This window comes from Notothenia rossii, assembly GCF_949606895.1.
Source record: "Notothenia rossii genome assembly, chromosome: 3".
In the NCBI taxonomy this organism is placed as follows: Eukaryota; Metazoa; Chordata; class Actinopteri; order Perciformes; family Nototheniidae; genus Notothenia; species Notothenia rossii.
The window spans coordinates 11611261-11629719 of NC_136901.1; the positions used below are offsets into that span (position 1 = coordinate 11611261).

At 41.0% G+C, this 18459-nt stretch overlaps 1 protein-coding gene across 6 annotated transcripts in view; it reads left to right on the forward strand.

The window, feature by feature from the left end:
* The window catches only part of LOC307032375 (receptor tyrosine-protein kinase erbB-4), a 237893-nt gene that overhangs the window by 119405 nt on the left and 100029 nt on the right, over window positions 1-18459 (forward strand). For all 6 annotated transcript variants that reach the window (XM_079670293.1, XM_079670292.1, XM_079670290.1 and 3 more), the window contains one exon: window positions 7361-7512. In XM_079670293.1, the coding sequence (XP_079526419.1) occupies window positions 7361-7512 (152 nt within the window). The remainder of the gene's footprint in view (window positions 1-7360; window positions 7513-18459) is intronic.

An 18459-nucleotide genomic window follows, 5' to 3' on the forward strand; every position in this document is an offset into this window, starting at 1 on the left:
ATTTTATTGGAGGTTATTTACATTCAATTGTTGAAGAGGTTATGTTTGTGTCTTAGTGTTTCCATAAGACTTTTATAAACTGTTTTTTTGCTTGTTTTAACACAATTTTGGACGTTTTTTCAAATGCTCTTTGCCACCTACGCTAAACAGTTATTCAAATCTAAGGAGATACATCCCTATATATTACATATATACTTTATTTCTTGTGCCAAAGTCCACCTGCTGTTCCTGGGCTGCATTAACCAAGGAAGCAGGGCATGTATGGGTTACGTTACTGCGTCTGCAAAATGGGTCAAAAGACAAGACCAAGCGAGCAAACTGATAGAACAATGAGACAGTTTGGAGGACATGATGAGAGTGTGGATACAGAGAGAATACAATCGGAAGAAGAAGCAGCAACGTGAGAGAAGAGATGTAGTGAGAAATAAAAACGGGCACTGCTCAATAGGTCAGCGAGAAGACGAGGGGAGGTAACTGTCTGCCTTCGTCTCTCACACCACGGATGGATCAGGCTCTGTGGAAACATGCCCACACACATCTCTCTGAAAGAGGAGACAGAGGATGCTCCCTCATTGTTACTCAACTCTGTTCCATGAAGAATGGTGTGAGACAGGATTAAGTTGTAATTCAATTTAGGGAGATTAAATTGGGGCGAGGAACGAAACTTGAAGGGATGCGCCGGCAGCAAAACTGGGTTACGCAGCTACAACTTATTCTTCAATGCATTCACACAGGCATATTTACACACAGATGTACCCAGACAAAGACATGAAATGCACCACTGTTTGAAGTGGACTGAGAATCAGACGGGGGGGGGGGGGAGAATCATCTCCGTCTACAGAGATTGCCAACTCAAGTCTTTCCCGTCTTTATTGCTCATTATGTGTTGGTTATAAAGACATGGCTGTCATCAAATGGGATCAGGAAACACAGCGTCTAGTGAAGGCACTGAGGCAGTAGAGTCGGCTCTCTGCGCTGCTGGGCTGCTGAGGGCAAGAATTGTACAATCCGATAATATTGCCAAGAGCTCGCTTGTTCTTCTCTCTTTTCGATTGTTCTCCTTTTGTCTGTTGGCTGCTTTGTTCCTCCCTTCTGTTCATCTCCCTGCCTCCGTGAACATTTGTCTTTTTCTTTTCAGTTTTGACCATCTTTCTCTTTCACAAGCAAACGTAGGATTCAAAACCGAAATCGATGCAGCAGGATTACATTTATTTTCCTTTTTTGTTGTTGCATGCATTCCACAGGGCCTACATTAGTCATGTCATCTATATGGGAACTCTTGATTTGCCAAACTTGGCAAAAAACTCTTGTAAGCACGCTGCCCAGCGACATACCTCACCGTTAGACATCAATGCCTAACCTCCATCATTCAAGTTCAATGTATAAACGGAACCATTTTATAGGGCTGCACGATTATGGCAATTTACTTTGAAAACATCAATTTATTGGAGAAAAAATATGAACAGTATGTTTTTAACAGTTAACCCTGAACTTTAAGTATAATTTAACTGAAAAAACAATAAATAAAAAAATGTATTTTTTACATGTATTTTAATGCAAAAAAGAAAAAGTAATAATAATAATAAAAAAATAATCGTTTTATTTCGATTACGTTGTTTTCGCAATCGTTGCAAGCCATAATCGTAATTGCGATTAAAATACGATTAATTGAGCAGCCGTACCATTTGAAGTAAATACCTAACCTTTACCTTCGGCCATGGCATTCCTGAGACATGAAACATTTGCAGCAATTTTCCTCAGTTCCAATCAAAGTGAATGTGTTTTTGCAGACACTTAATGAACCCTCTTCCTTGTAGTACGTGTTGGAGATGTTTTGGTATGTATGGCTAGGTTTATATGCCACATGGATGATGTACGGGAAGCATAACTGCCAAGAAACCAACCTTGCATTTTGGTAAAAGGAAATCCTTTGGTGAAAAGACAGTCTGTATTCTTTTGTACTGGCCTTTAAAGTAACTAAAGGTTGGATGCCAAGCTTCCTTTCCTGTCTCCTCAAAGATTGTAAAGATAGTGCCTTTTGTCCTGATGGGCAGATATCTGCTCCACACACACACACACACACACACACACACACACACACACACACACACACACACACACACACACACACACACACACACACACACACACACACACACACACACACACACACACACACAACACACACACACACACACACACACACACACACACACACACACACACACACACACACACACACTGGAGCTGTCAAGTGCACATGGCCCTGTGTCACCCGATGCATTAACGGGGGGGGGAAAAAGGCAATGGCTCAATACTTACATTGTCCGCCACCGCCGAGCCCGGGAGAAAGGAGGGAGGGAGGGAGGGAGGGAGAAATAAATGGCTGAAGGCAGAGAAAAAGAAATTAAGAAAGAGAAAGAGGTAGAGCAGATGGATCCAGACACTTTCCAAATGAGCCCAGAGAAAAGAGCATTTACAGTAGAGCGTGTCGATATGAATGCTAATGCTCCTGGACGTCGCTCCCACTCTACCAAATACACGATGGTGTCTCTCTTTCTATCTCCACCTCAATTCTATTTACCTTGCTTACTCACCCTGAATGAGTGCCTCTTTTCTCCGTGTGTGTGGGTGTGTTTGGCCGATATTGGCTTTTGAGAGTTGTTTTCTCCTTATTTTTCCCCTCTGAGCTTTTATCAGCACTCACAGGCATTAAACACACACACACACACACACACACACACACACACACACACACACACACACACACACACACACACACACACACACACACACACACACACACACACACACACACACACACACACACACACACACACACACACACACACACAGGAGCCAGGAGGTTTCAATAACAGATGATTACAGACGCGCGCTAACCTTTCATCGCATACGCTAGAAGGAACTCCTCACACACACGTGCATCGATCGGACCAATTTGAGCTCCTTGTAGACTTCCTTTAAGTTTGTAGCCGCTCTTAAATCATTTCATCTAATAATTCATCTGTGTGTGCGGTCAGCAAATCTCATTTATCACCATACCTCAGGTCCCCTCACTGCCATTGTGTCCCACACAGCAATATGGAGGATCACAGAGGAGAGGGAAGCACACTCATCTTTGCAGAGCCGACGATCTATAAAGCAATATGGGACTTTATGAGCTCTCAATGTTGCTCAATATACGGGCCGGTTCAACTATGCAATAGTTCTTTTTCCTCTGCATTTGTTCTCTTTTCTTATTTGATTCTGGGAGTTGTGGGAATTGTGAACTTTGGCAGCATGACAAATAGTCATAACTTACATCTTGTATATCTCTTCTTTTTTTCACGAAACTGTGTCTCAGGGCTTCTTAATATTTAACAAACTATGAATGTGTCATACCGTCCTAACGGGAAGAAACTCAGCTAACTGACGATACGAACCATTTTTACCAAAACAAAACACAAGTCTCACAAGAAGCGTCTAAATGAACCCTGAGCGAAAAAATGCTAACGCACTTAGCACATAACTCACGGTATAAATACCCGTATTACTTATCGGATCTGCACACACAAGATATTGATGAGCAAGCTGAGATTCCACAGATTCTAGAAATATAAGTGTCATCACTGAGCGATCAGAATTCGCGGCAGGGGAAGCAAACCCAGACATCACACCACGTAGCTTTACGGGGGAAACACGGAAAAGAGTCTTACCTTGCTAAATTGTGTTCAATGGCATTACAACGATAGAAATGCTGCTGAAGGTTAATCCATAGGTTAATCCAATGTTTGTGTCGCTTTGAAATGATTACTGATAATCCGTCAGCAATAAGCCTATTTTTCAATTTTCAGTTTTCAGAGCGTAACATAGCTTTCGGTTTGGGCAAACTGCGTTCACATCACTCTCACTCTTCAATGGAACGTGTAGGTGGATTTAGGAACTTCCCCTTTGATTCTATTGGCTCTAACGGTTCAAAAGAGGTGTCAATCATCAAATCGACCGATGGATTCCAGAGTTATGGAAAATCCACCCAAGTGACCCCAGAAGTGTTTTTTTTGTTGCTAAATCTCTCTAAAAAGGTCAAATGTCACTTGTTTTGTATCAATCTTGATACAGCGTACTTATTATATGTTACAGTTTGGATTCCTAAAGCTTTTAGTCTACTTTCCCATCATTCAAGGGTGGTTTTCACTATAAGTAATATGGTGTTTTTGGACGGACACTATAATTAAAAATGATTTTACTATGTTCAATCTGAATTTACTTTAAAATAAAAACAATTCTATATTGATTCTGACTTTTCTACATCCAACTCACAGGTTTATCATTGCTTTGAGAAAAAGGATGATTAATTTACCCCTTTGAGAAGTGAAGATATAGTAATTTCTTCTGGGAATGTCGTTTTCGAGCCTGAGGCCTGAAAAACAAGCTTGGGGCTTAACAGGTTAAACATGTAAGATATTCATTTTGCAATAAGAGTAAAGACTACAAAACCCAGCAAATATCCTCAGGCTATACGTTTGAAACCAGTGTACTTCGGGCAAACTCGTATGACATAGTGTTAAGTTCACTTAAAAGGGCCCTATTTTGCATTGCAGGTTATCATTTCAATGCAGTGCAAAAGTAAATAAAAGGCTGAAAACATATAACACCCTCTCAATTAAATCCATACATTTGATGTCCTTTAAAGGTCGCACATTTTCTGTTCAATATCTTTGAAGCTGAATAGAATCTATAATAATTATAGTTCATTTCAAGCACACCCAGCTGCACAAATGGTAAGAACATGTGCAGCGGGCCTTGAGGGTGGAGTAGTTTAACATTGGCGGGGTGGAAAGAAGAAATATCTGAGCTGCCGAAGGTTACCCTGAGAAAGAAAGACTTGCCCATGAGCAATGAGTTGGCAAAGTACATCTCTTTAATGTAATGTGAAAAAAACAAGAACGCTTCTTCTCGAGCCTCAAAACAAACTCAACTCGTACCAAGTGTTGTTGTTGCTGCTTTTGTAGTTTCCACAAACACAAGGTAACTCTTGTGGGAAATGCAATTATAGTGTCTTTATTCAAAGAAAGACATTGCACCCATTTGCAAGGCTGTTCTTGACTATGGGTGCCCTGTGCTGCCAATAACCTTTATATTTAAAAACATGTGTAAATCATGTACTGTAAGTAGCACCCAAAAAATGTTGTTTAAATAATCCAGCACCTTGTAATTATTTTCCTTTTTTATTCATTTTTTCTAAGCTGAAATATTCTAATCATATTTCTCTTGTACGTTATATTAATTCCCTAAGTTTGAATAACGTTTGCTCAGCTCGTTAAGTTATGTTAAGCCCAAAGGAATTATTATATTATATCAAAAGAAGGTGAAACGTTGAACCGCTGACAAACTTTAATGAGCAGTTTAATTACATTGAGCCAGACTCCATCCCGGTGCACACAAACCCCCGGTCGTGCCCCGCGGTAACGTGGCGACGTGCCAGCTGAACGGAGCAGATGGTGGCAAGACGGAGGCAGGGGAGCTGACTGACTGACTGACTGCTGGAGAGCCTGGCAGCGAGGGGTGGGGGAGGGGGGGAGCGCTTGATAGGTGGGAATACCAGGAACTAATTACAGTGGTAGCTGCTGCATTAGTCTGCTGCCATGCATTTATCATTAGCGCTGCACAAACATTTAGAGAATTCTCGTCTCACGTTCTTAGTAAGATACATTAAGGTCAGGATTCAAAGGTACCATGTTGGTCCTTGCTAGAGTTTATTTTGTATACTAGTTTTGTTCAGACCATGAAGAACATTCATTGGCTCTTGTGAATTGTAACAGTCGCTTTTAAAACAGGATAACATGTTTTTTTCAAACACTTCTCCAAAAGGCTGGTAGCGTTAGCTTCCAGATGTCTTTTCACAGCATCAAGACCTGTACTACAATGAGACACATTACAGACTTTCCTCCGCATTTTCCTTTTGGTTTGTCTGTTTGTCAGCAGAAATACAAAAGAACGCTTTTTCATTAAGTTTGGTGGACGAATGAAGCGTGGACCCTGAAGTACCTCATAACATTTTGGGCCCAAATGCAATCAAGGGCTGATAGAAAAAATAGTTCTTCCACATTTTAACACTGTGAGTAGTGCATTTGGCCTTGGAGGAGATCTTCCCTCTTGGAGTCGTTTATTCGTCCGTGTTCGATTAAAACGTTTACAAGTACATTTTCTTTCTAATTGGCTGAAATTACAAGCACAGGTCTGTATACATGTGCTGTAATTATCATGCCATTAGCATGGATTGGTAAACTCGTGTTTGCTTGAGGGGTGTTGGAAGCAATATCTGTGTTCCTGTGCTTACATAATTATTGTGGTCGGCTGAAAATGTACAACGTTCTAATTGCCCTTCCTTCCCACACACCAATGGAGCAGTTTGCACTCTCCATAATATCTTCAAAGTCTTGTAATGTTGTCAGCCGCGTATAAAGTCTCCGAGTGAAACCCCTCTGTAAAGGTCATCCAAGGCAATTTGAATATCTTTGATTAAACGGTGTGCCGGTGCCAGACCCAGACTGTAGGTCAGTGCCTCGGAGAAATGATATCCGCCCCTCTCACCCCTCCCCCCCCCCCCCCCCCCACTTGTTCCTCCCAAAGTCTCCTCTGTCGGAGCTTCCTTCATTGTCAAGGGTCACGTCTGCCCTCCTTTTAGCAATTTACGTAATCTCCCGACCTATTCTTCCTCTACAACCACTCCCTCTGTCCTTCATCTCTTCCCTTTCTGTTAGTCTCTCACACATGGTTTTCATCCTGAAATCCCCCCCCCCTGCCGGAATCCCTCTCCTTTTGTCTTTTCTTGCCCATTATTCTCCATTCATTATCACACTGATTCTAACATTTCTTCGAGACTCTGCTATACAGTAGTCATTGAAGCATGCATGTACAGTCTGGTGTTATATCTGTTATATCTCTGTAAGTGGAGTCAAAGAAAATGAGTTTTCGAGGGAAAAGACATATATTTTTGTCAAATGTACCACTTAGAAATAATGTAATTAAACTAAAAAGAAAGATACTTTATTAATCCCTGAGGGGAGATTAAGTTATTCACACTACACACATAGGGCAAAATACACACATGAACACATGCACAATTCTCACAATCCTATACATATACCAGTCCACACTTTGGTCTGATTGGGACTTGAACCGGCGGCCGTTTACATCCCAAGCCAACTACCTTCAGACTGATTTACCGTCGACATTTTTTTATTCCCTTTTCGGACAATTTGTGGTTTTTAGCTGTGTTCAAACTTGACTTTTCGGCTTTATCGTCAAACGTTTGCGTGCTAAATTGACGTCATTTTATTTCTGTCTCCCATTCCAGTTTGTCCCGGCACTGAGAACAAGCTGAGCACTCTGTCGGACCTGGACCTGCAGTACCGCACCCTGAAGAAGCTCTACGAGAACTGTGAGGTGGTCATGGGCAACTTGGAGATCACCAGCATCGATCGGAACCGCAACCTCTCCTTCCTCAAGGTAAGAACATCCAACCCACGACTGCATGATGTCACTTTATGGGTGGATAGAGGCAAAGAAAGAATGCTTCGACACTGTGGAGAGGACTGATACTGGAATTCAGGACCATGGACAGAGACAGACAGTAAGATGAGTGTTTGAGTGGGAAACTGGGTTATTTCAGCACCATGGACAGAGACAGACAGAAAGACCAAATCATGCTGTTACTGGTTGGAAAGTTTGTTAAAGGCCAGTATTGATGGTGACATATCAATATATAATTTTAATATGATATACAAGTTCCAATGTATTCTTAAAATATATTGAATTTATTCATCTTAAAATAAGGACTTTATTCATATTAGAATATCTTAAATCAATCTCTCCAAAGCTCGATTTGCATAATTAACTTTTGTATACATTGTTGATTTATTTGACTTATTGCACATTTTTACTATTTGTATTCCACTTATTCATTTATGTAATTATTTATTCAAACATTAAGCAACTCATTAATATGATTCCCTGGGATTCCGGGGATGAATTATTAAGTATTCTGATTCAGATGATTGTGATTACTTACAAAAAAGTTAGATAAGTCTTTGAAGAGCCAAAAGTCGGACATTTTCACATTTGCATTCACGGCAGGGTTGTTCGATGTTTTCTTTGCAGAGTTTGTTACACAATGTAACCGGCCTCTGATGTGTTTAGAATTCAGATCGCTCTTGAATATTAATTTTAGCTGTTAGCCCGCACATTGCAGCACTATACAGTACAAGAGCGCTAATGATAAGAGGTATATAGGATTGACTGTGGGAGGAAACGTGTGTGAGGCAAATGAGCAGCACTCTGAATGTAAAGTACCATCAGCAGTCCTCTGGAACGCATTGCTCTCCCAGGTCTGTGTGTGTGTGTGTCTGTGTGTGTGTGTGTGTGTGTGTGTGTGTGTGTGTGTGTGTGTGTGTGTGTGTGTGTGTGTGTGTGTGTGTGTGTGTGTGTGTGTGTGTGTGTGTGTGTGTGTGTGTGTGTGTGTGTGTGTGTGTGTGTGTGTGTGTGTGTGTGTGTGTGTGTGTGTGTGTGTGTGTGTGTGTGTGTGTGTGTGTCATCAGGACAGAATGCACTTGTGCCGTGTGTATACTGTAAGTTCCACCAGGCATCCCCCCCCCCCCCCCCCTTGCTGTTTAATGAAGTGAGGTGCAGTCTAATTACTGGGCCAGTGCTATCAAATGAATACCATAAACAGTCCCATTAGGCCTAGCATCATTAGGGAAACAATTAGGCATCTGGGGGATTGGTAAGTGGATGAGAGGGGGGTCAGGATTCAGGATAATAGGTTGCCATGGAAACTCTGAAGCAATCTCGCTATTGTTTGCGAGAAATCAGAGCGACTCCGCCCTCATTCTTAAGACGTACATTGTATGGTCACGGGCAACACCTTTTTATGTTGTCTAAAAAATAAAATAAATTGAATTTTAGTAAGTTAGAACGTTTTGGAAGATAGACATAATGGTGACGGAAGGTGCTTAAATATTTATTTATTTAATTGCAACTATTTTGTTTTTACTGAATTATGTTGGATCCTTTAATTTTAGGAAATGAGGCCTGGAAAGTATTTCAAAAGTCCTTGAATTAAGGGCCAAAAACAATTTTTTTACATTATGAAACAATTAAAAGAAGTGTGTTTTCTTAAGTCTTAGATACTTGGACAGAATTGTACCTGGAAGGTCTTTGAAAGGTCCTTGACTTTTATGGTCTTAAAAGTTGTAGAAACCCTCATTTTACTATATGAACATTGAAATTACAAGTCGCACTTTTTCAACTCCTCAGGTTTGATTATGTTGTTTTTTGTTCATTCTGCAATTCTGACTCGCATGATCCGCACCTGGACTCATATTTGTTAGTTCAACGTTCAAAGACGGCAGAAACAACACGCAGACTCACACACTGTGAGCTGCAGGCAGTGCATAGAGAGTTAGTGCACTTTACACCAGCAGCCTGGGAGGTATGCACCGTTTGGACACTGTGGACAGAATGAGGGAGGAGGGAGCATAGCGCTAAAGGGGCTGTTGCTTTTATGGCCTGCAAAAAACAGCTGCTGTGCTAAAATGACAATGTTTAGCCACTGTGGCCGTGGGGGTGTGTGTCTGCGTCTGCATATATCTGTGTGTGTAAGAGGAGAGGGGTTGAGGGCAGGGACATGCTATGTGTTTTTGTGCCTGCTGAGATGCTGACAGATAGATGGATGAGATGGATCTGCAGCCTCCAGATTTCTTCCAAAGCCGATCTCTGTGACTTCCCCTTCATTCTCCACTAGTGGACGTAAAGAGAGTGCAAGAGAAGAAAAGCGCGATAACGTTAGTTTTATATCCAAGTCTGTATCACATCGGAGTCAATTTATATTCTCGTTTTATCCGGCATTAGGTCACCATTAATCATAGAGCACTTTAAAATGCAGCCTCTAAGGCTTGCATTATTTATACTGACCTGGGTTGAACTCCTACAGTGCTGTGATCGAGCAGAAAAGAGTGTTTCATGAAGCTTGACCCCCGTTCACACACTCTCTTATGAGTGTGGCTTTAGTCCAGTTTAATGCCAAATCTGTTGAGTTACAGTTCACATAGGTCAGGTGGGAATGGTTATCGTAAGGATTAGTTTCTTTCTGGGAATTGATTGTGTGTCATTATTAACTTTAGGAGATTTAGGAGTCTAATATGTACAATGTTCCCTGTGGTAGTATCTGTGCACAGTTATACATGACAATACACCATAAAAGCACCAAAACAACAACCTGTACCATCAAACCGTATCACTAGTAAAGCTTTTAAAAGAGATATCCCCGTGCCAGATTAATACCTGGTTTTTGTTCCCACCTGTAGTCACAGACTCTTTTTCAATCTCCATTCAACCCAGGGATTGAAAAGCATCCAAATGAATTTTTTAAAACTGTTCAGAGCTCTTCAGAAGTGCTTTTGTTTCAGAGACAGATTACTGTGTGAACACAGGTGTGTGAAGGGCATCGCCCTCTCCGTGTTCTCTTCTGGCCGCCGTCTCTCAGCCTGTCACTCACGCTGACCCATTTTCCCAGAAGAGAAGCAGGCGAGCCGTGCCAAGTGGCCTCGCGGTGGCACACAAGCAGCTAATGATGTCACCTAGGCCGAAGGACTCATCATTAAAGCCGGATCAATCTGGCGGCTCGCGCTGCCCAGGATAGGGCGCCGTGCCAGGGCTGCAGCTGAGAGGAGACAGGAAGTGTCCGGAAACGCATGCTTGTGTTTAAAGTTGTGGACAAGCCGTAAAGAGAGATGGATGTCCCTCGGTTGTATGCTCTGTGTTATACATGTAAACAGAGACTCTCTTTGCAGAGCTTATCTCTGGCAAACACCAGCGGAAAGTAATGAAGAAAAACTGCTTTGTTTTTCAATGGTAACATACAGAAATGTCAGCAGAGCCAAGGCAACAGAGGGGAACATAAAAAAGGATGAGAGAAGAGACTCCGAAAGGATTCCCGTTCTCCTCGGTCTGTGTTTCAGCTGCTAAATGAAAGTGTTTCTGCAGCTCAGCGACTTTCAAAGCGTGCACCCTCAGAAATGTATTGTGGAGGCGTGCGTTGTTCTGCTCCGCTGCCTCATATGCTTAGCAAGCTACCAGCGTGTGCTTTGTGCAGTCACTTGTAGCATGCTGCTGTGTAGATGTAAAGTATTGGGGGGGGGGGGGGGGGGGGGAACAGTCCAGGGGGGGGTCCTTACATAGATTTTCTTTGTCAGTGAAAACCGAATATTTCTTTGATATAAAAATGTTAACTGATGCTTTTAGTTATAGTAAGGAATTACATTTAATTATCTTAAAATAAGGATTTAATTAGTAGCTAAATATCTTAAATTAATCTTTCAAAAGCCTTAACAATTCTAAATTATGTGATTTTAAATATACATTTTTAATGACAATGCAAAAGAAAAATGTAAGATCTATATATTTTGAATTTACCAATTTTCTCTTGCACTAATATCACGCAGATCCATATCACAGAAAATCTGTATTTTCTTTAGTTTTAATATACATTAAATCTGATTGGCTTAGAAAAAGGTTAGATAAGCTATTGAACCATAAAATAAAGCATTATCAATATTTAAGAGGCTAAAAAGAGCATAATCTGTTATTATTACATTCAACATTACATTCTAAGTTGATTATTTTTCTGTTGCTTATCTATTCGTGTTGAAATGAGTTAAAAAAGCAGTGTACAGGAAACACTTGCAGAGGAAAATGGTCGCTTATCTGAGGTTGATTAGGTTCATTTATCATGACAGCTTCTCCTCCTTTGCGTCATGACTCTATACCAATTTGACTCGACTACACATTGCCGTTTCTTCTCCCTTGTAAGTCCTTGAGATCACGGTGTCAGTCACAGATTAGGGCTTCTCTGTGTGTCATTTCTCAGCTCTCATCCGATCGCTCCTCTAACCGACTGAGAGGGACTCTGTGCTATTCATTTACCGTGATGCAGTTATTCAGACGCCTCTCTGTCACCCACGTATATGTCCTTCAGCTGTGTCTGCCATTCATGATATGGCCCCCATACTTTGTGTGAAGCAATGCTTTTCCAGATTTGGGGAGGAGGAAGATGAAGGCCCATGTTATTGGTAATGTCTCTGAGGTGGGCTAGGGGAACTAGAGATGACCCTAACCTACAGTGGCGAGCCATATAACAGCTCAATGGCCATATTGGTCATGGAGGGTTTCAAACTTTGAGGTCAGTTTTTTTTTTAATGATTTTTTTTGTGTGATTTTCACCCTTCTTAGTTCAACATACACATCTGAATCCATCTCTGTTTTATTGAAACGTTTTTATATCTGCAGAATGAATTCTTACTAACCAGCTCCGGAAAAAAAATACGAATAATTAAACAAATTATACTACTAATACTATAATAATATTACAAATATACTACTACTAATCATAATAATAAAACAAAAATAATAATTTAAAATAGATAAGATTTTATATTATATGATAACACAAACTTATTATATAATAATAATAACAATAAGCATTATAATAGGCAGAAATGACATCCAAAAATGAAAAACCCTTATGTTTTATGTATTATATATTGCAGCACCTCTCCCGTTATACTTGTTATGTTGCCCTCCTCCATTGGAGCCAGTTTGAAGGATAAAACATCTACATTTGATTTATTTAGCACAGCTCCATCCAATCCTTAAAAATATATCAAACCTGTTTCCAGGAGAAGGCAGGATTTTCTCTGAGGGCAAAGAGTAAGTTATTTCTGATTTCCATTCCGGTACGGAGAGAGGAAGAATCCGACTTCCTAATGAGTGCAAACTGTGCAATACATCTATCTCTGTACTGCTGCCGGCCTTTTAGGGTGAGGAGAGATCTGTCCCCTCGCCGTGAGAGATGGTATTTACTAAAAGAGAGGAAGAGGACAGGCCAGCGAGGAGGTCAAGTGTTCCTCTGCCTCTATCTTTGTCCCTGCTCTTTATAAATGTTTAACACTATTCTGCCGCGATGGCTTTCAGCGGGAAAAAAAGAACACCATGATCCCGAGCGACGGCTGGAGAGGGCCCGGGCCAATCGTACAGTGTCATTAGCCTCTGAACCAGCTGAGGAGCTCATAAAAGGTTGGGACGGTCGGCTGTTAGCGCCTTGCCATGCGCCTGCCAGCGTCTGCATAATTACAGCTTTTAACGGCGGGAAATTAGCACCCTGATCGCTCCAGCCAAGCACCCTGCCAGATCGCTGTGGCACCCACCCCGACGTATCGCATATCCTGCTAATTGTGGGGTAATGGAGGCATCTAAATCCAAGAGAAGACACATACAGAATTTTACTTTTTTTTTTTTTTTGTGTTCTGCCTCCCTCACTGGAGAGCTATTTGACCAGGAGAGAAGTTGGAAGAGTAGTTCTTATTATACTATATACTGCCAAAAACAACTAGTTTTTTTCCTATGGGGTTTGAAGAAATAGAGGAAAACATTTATTTTGAAATGTATTTGACATGATTTGTTGGAAATCTCAATTTACAATGTATTTTTGAAACTTTTGTAGAACATTGACATTTCTTCTAAGTCTCTGATGCAGAGATTTGACAACAATTTTTCAGACTTACTGTGTGTGTGTGTGTGTGTGTGTGTGTGTGTGTGTGTGTGTGTGTGTGTGTGTGTGTGTGTGTGTGTGTGTGTGTGTGTGTGTTTGTGCATGCATGCGTGCGTGCGTCCCCCCCCCCCTCCCTCTCCCCTCAAGCCTTACAGAGGAGACACAAACAAACAACTGAAAAACATCTTGATTTGTGACGGATGAACATGGACAGATCTGTCATTCCCCCTCTGTGTGTCCTTTTGATTGCCCATCAGTGGCCAGGCCAAACGGATACACACGAGCTATAACGGATAGAAAGGGCTGTGTTTCATCTGTGGTGCTGCTCACACTGCATGCAGTCATCATGTCTGCTCTGCTGCTGCTGCATTGCTTGTTCAGTAGGAACAATAAGGAAGAGGCACAATTCCTACTAAGACATACATTTAAACATATACAATGTACAATTGCTTTATTTGGTGTCCTGTAATGCCTTCATATCACCTCATGTTAGCAGCAGCCAAACTGCATTGAAGAAACTTAGATGTTGTACTTCAATCAGCTTGCTCCGCTTTCATACTGGCTTTTATAAGTATTGATTGTTTTTTTAAAGAACAGTAGACCTCTGTTTTTAATTCGGCTTCTGGGAAAATCTTCCTGAGCATCTGGGTGTTCAGCTTTCAGAGAAACAACACATTGGTAGACATCAGCAGTGAGCAAAGCCCCTCCATCCTGTTTCACACCAGCAGAAACACTGATTCTAACTGTGGTTTTACTCTCTGGTTCTCTTTCAGTCGTGGTTTATTTGTATAAAATATATATATATTTTAGAAACAGAGAAAACACCAGCGAGCCGGCCCTCTGGGAAAACCCTTTTTTGCCTAACTGTGTCCAAGCAACCCCTTTTTTTCAAAACTGCTTTTTTCAATGCTTTAACCAAGTTTACAGAGTTGACAACTTTCAGGAAACTGTTGAACCTGGCTCCTGTGGGAGTTGCAGCCTCACAGTTAGGATGTTGGGGTGTCTTCGGCCCCCGGGGGGTCTTAGTAGGTGGTACGACGGAGAATCTGCTCCTGCTCATTACCAGGCTCCTGGGTGTCAAGCCTGCAGCTCTGGAGAGATGTTGTTTGGATGCAGAGCGAGGTCCATAAGGGCCAGTATAAATGCACACTCACATATTCTAAAGCCAATGTTATGGAAACATATGCATGTACACTGATACACATGCATGCACACAGCTGCTTGTGTTCAGCATCCAAATGTGTGTGTGCGCTGATGTGTGCCTCCTCTTTTTGTCCGCCTGATCAAAGCCGACACGGTGCAGAGCATAGGTCTCGGAGGTGAAATTAAAATCTTGCTGCTTCCGCGGTGCGAGGGGAGAAAGTGATTACCGTTTAAATTAAAAGGTACGACCATAAAAGCGCGCCGCGACCGTACCCTCGCAATTCATCAAAAATGATCCCACGGCGCGTCTTTTGCTTATCAAATTGTAAAATATTGTCCATGACACCGGCGTAACAGGGGCGTAATTAATGCACTAAATCAATTCGGAATCACTCCGCGCAGAGTGGCCCTGCTGGGATGCCGTCATTATCACAAATTATGGTGGCAGATGCACGGGGCCGAGAGGAATGTATAAAGCTCCGGCGGCATCTTCCCCCTCCTCTACAAGCCATCCAGTTAATATCCCCCTCTCTCTAACTCAATGACTGTTAAACACTGTGGCATCTCTCCTCTCTCACACCTGTAATATCTCATTACCAGGTGAAAACCGTTTTATTGGACAGCGCTACTTAAAAGCTTCCTAAAATGATCCCTTGGCTGCCACTAACGTTTAATGACTATGTCTCAAAAAGTTAAATCCAAGTGATTCATTTTTTAAATTGTATTTACAGATGATGAATAATGAGACCTTAAAGCGCACAATTCCCATTGAGTAAGACTTTGCAGTTTATAGTTATTTTGTTTATAGTCAAGTTCCCAGTCGGCTCTGATTGGTTAGATTGGCTCTGTTGTGATTGGTCAACCACTTAGAGATGTCCCGCCCCTTACCAAATAACATGTGTTCTCCCTCTGCTGTGAATGCCTATTCATGACTTATTTCAGGAGCCTTCAGGGCCAACTTTTCATACGTTTCAACGACATGTGGGAACCATGTTTCCCTTTTAGAAGGCCGTGCATCATAGGGCTTTGTTATGTGACACATTGCATCAAACCATTTTTAGAAGATCGTGTGACTCGTAGTGAATTATACAATTATTGCATGTTCTAAGCATTGCAAACAATAACAGTTGAATTCCATCTGAGTTATAGTGCGGATTAAGGGCATCTTTGGTTATAAACTGCAAGTAATGTGCATGAAAAACTTGTTTGATGGTTTTACATTTGCACGCATTATTATTCCAAGGCGAATCAGCACAAGACGCAAAGAGACCAATAAAACCAAGAGGGTAATATTGTGTTAGAGAGCAGTTTTTCTCTGTGATAGCAGAAAGAAATCGTGAATTATTATGTAGTCTGCAGTACCCTCGAGTTACTTTGGTAATAAACATTTCACAAAATGCACACACTGCAAAAACGCTTACTTTCTTTTCTTTTTTCTTAAACAAATGCTGTTAGATAATTAAATAGATACAAATATCATAAATCAACTGAATTCTCCTTTTGTCTTTGTTATACGGTTCACTTTCAAGAAAGTTTAAATAGCGCATATTTCATATTTAAACCTGCTTGTGTTGTCCTCTCGTCTTATTCAGCTTAGCAGCTACTGAGATATAAAGTTCCCCCGCCCTCCAACACCGGTCCTGCCATTTAGCGCTCCAAACCTTCCCTTTGACCCCCTTTGAGTTATTCAAAATGCATCTCAGGGACAGATTAATTTATGGGTGTGTGTAAATTGTTTTCTCCCACTGCCATTTTAATATCAGCCCCTCGCAGCTGGCTTTGAGAGAACGCAGCTCCGCCTATACCGAGTGGAAGGGACAGATTGCGTTCCTCAGTGACATTTACTGTGTGTGTGTGTGTGTGTGTGTGTGTGTGTGTGTGTGTGTGTGTGTGTGTGTGTGTGTGTGTGTGTGTGTGTGTGTGTGTGTGTGTGTGTGTGTGTGTGTGTGTGTGTGTGTGTGTGTGTGTGTGTGTGTGTGTGTGTGTGTGCGTGTGTGTGCGTGTGTATGTATGCATTATGCCACTCATGATCGCTAAGTCAGTGTGTCTCTTTGTCCACTTTCCCTACTTTTGTAGCAAGTACAAGTATGTTCTAAAGATATTTAAATCGTATTCAATTTAGTTTTTTTTCTAGGATTACAATAATTCTATAGTCTTGTCCTATTTCGTGAATCCACATTTTAAAGCTGATATTCAAATTATTATCCTTAAATTACATTACACCCAATTTCTCCCTGAAGTGCACCACTATGTTTATTTGATAGTAAGTGCAGAGGGGTGCTTTTCTTTCATTGGTTGCGCTTAGTATACCACCATGAAGTTTTAATATTGTTAATAAGAAGGCTGTTATTGTGTTCTGAATATTTCAGTTATTCAAATGTAATAAAACTCTTACTTTTTCCTTTTAGCCAGCATTATGTTTCCTTTTAGAGGTATTAGAAAGCACCTAAATGCCATTAAACGTGTACTTACAAATATACAGATACCCTGAAAGACAAAGATGATACATTCTTTTGACAAATTGCTTTAATAAATGTCTTTAAATCCTTTTCTGAGGGATGTTCTTTCCAACTTTGGCCCTTTGTGGATCAGCACACTGCCCCAAATCAGAAGTTTTGGCATTGTACAGACGTTCACGGTCCCTTGATGATGAATCCTTACAACTTTGGTGTTCCTACGATTTTCCCATTTGCATGTTAGCATTGTCATTGTGACAGAGCCACTAGCTTAGCTTGGTTCCCAACCTTTTTCAGTCAGGCTCCCCTTGTGTAATTGGAAATACTTCCGAGCCCCCCCTAATCCGGTTCCCACCGAGATTGGTAGAATTAATTGTATATAGTGTAATAGTTGTATACAATTACAAACATTACATTTTCTCTGCTAATAATAACAAGGCAAAAATATCTAACTATATAATTATATGTTATTATGGATTAAACATGAACAAGTGAGTGCTTGTATTGGCAGATGTGAAATAATGAGGCCTAATTGAAACAATTACAAATGGTGCTTATCGATCCGGTTCTTTAACAGTATTTCTATTATAGGTTATTTTTGATATTTTTTAGGGGAAAAACTAAACAAATTAGAAACATAATTCACATTGATTCATGTTATGCATAGTGTGGATTATGGGCTGCTAGCACACATAAAATACCTGCAATGGTGGTAGTAAGTAGATTTACTCAAGTACTGTACTTATATTGAGGTACTTAAGTATTTCCGCTTTTGCTTCTTTGTAATTCTGCTCCTCTACAGTCCAGAGGTAAATGGTGTGGATCTGGATTAATGATGTGAAATATAACTCATAAATCAGACTTTAGGTCCACCTGGAGTAAATTCACAAGCTACCCTGCAGTATACTACTTTTACTTAAATACTTGATCTGAGTACTTCTCCCATCTTACACGTAATTGGGGCAACAGAACTCAGAGTTAAAAATGTGTCAATTTTATAGATTTTACGAGCAAAACAATGTTTGTTTACAACTTGTTCCCAAGCTTCACGCACCCCCCAGGCTGGGAACCAATGACCTAGTGTATTGTTCATGTTCTGGAGATATGTATGCATATTGCATATACTCATCTCCCATACTCCTCGACATTATGCCTCAAGAGTGCTGGCAGGAAACGTATTCCTTGCATTGGTATCATGCATAGTAATCCACTGTGTTGGTGGATGCTTACTAATGGTCTGAAAAACATGCT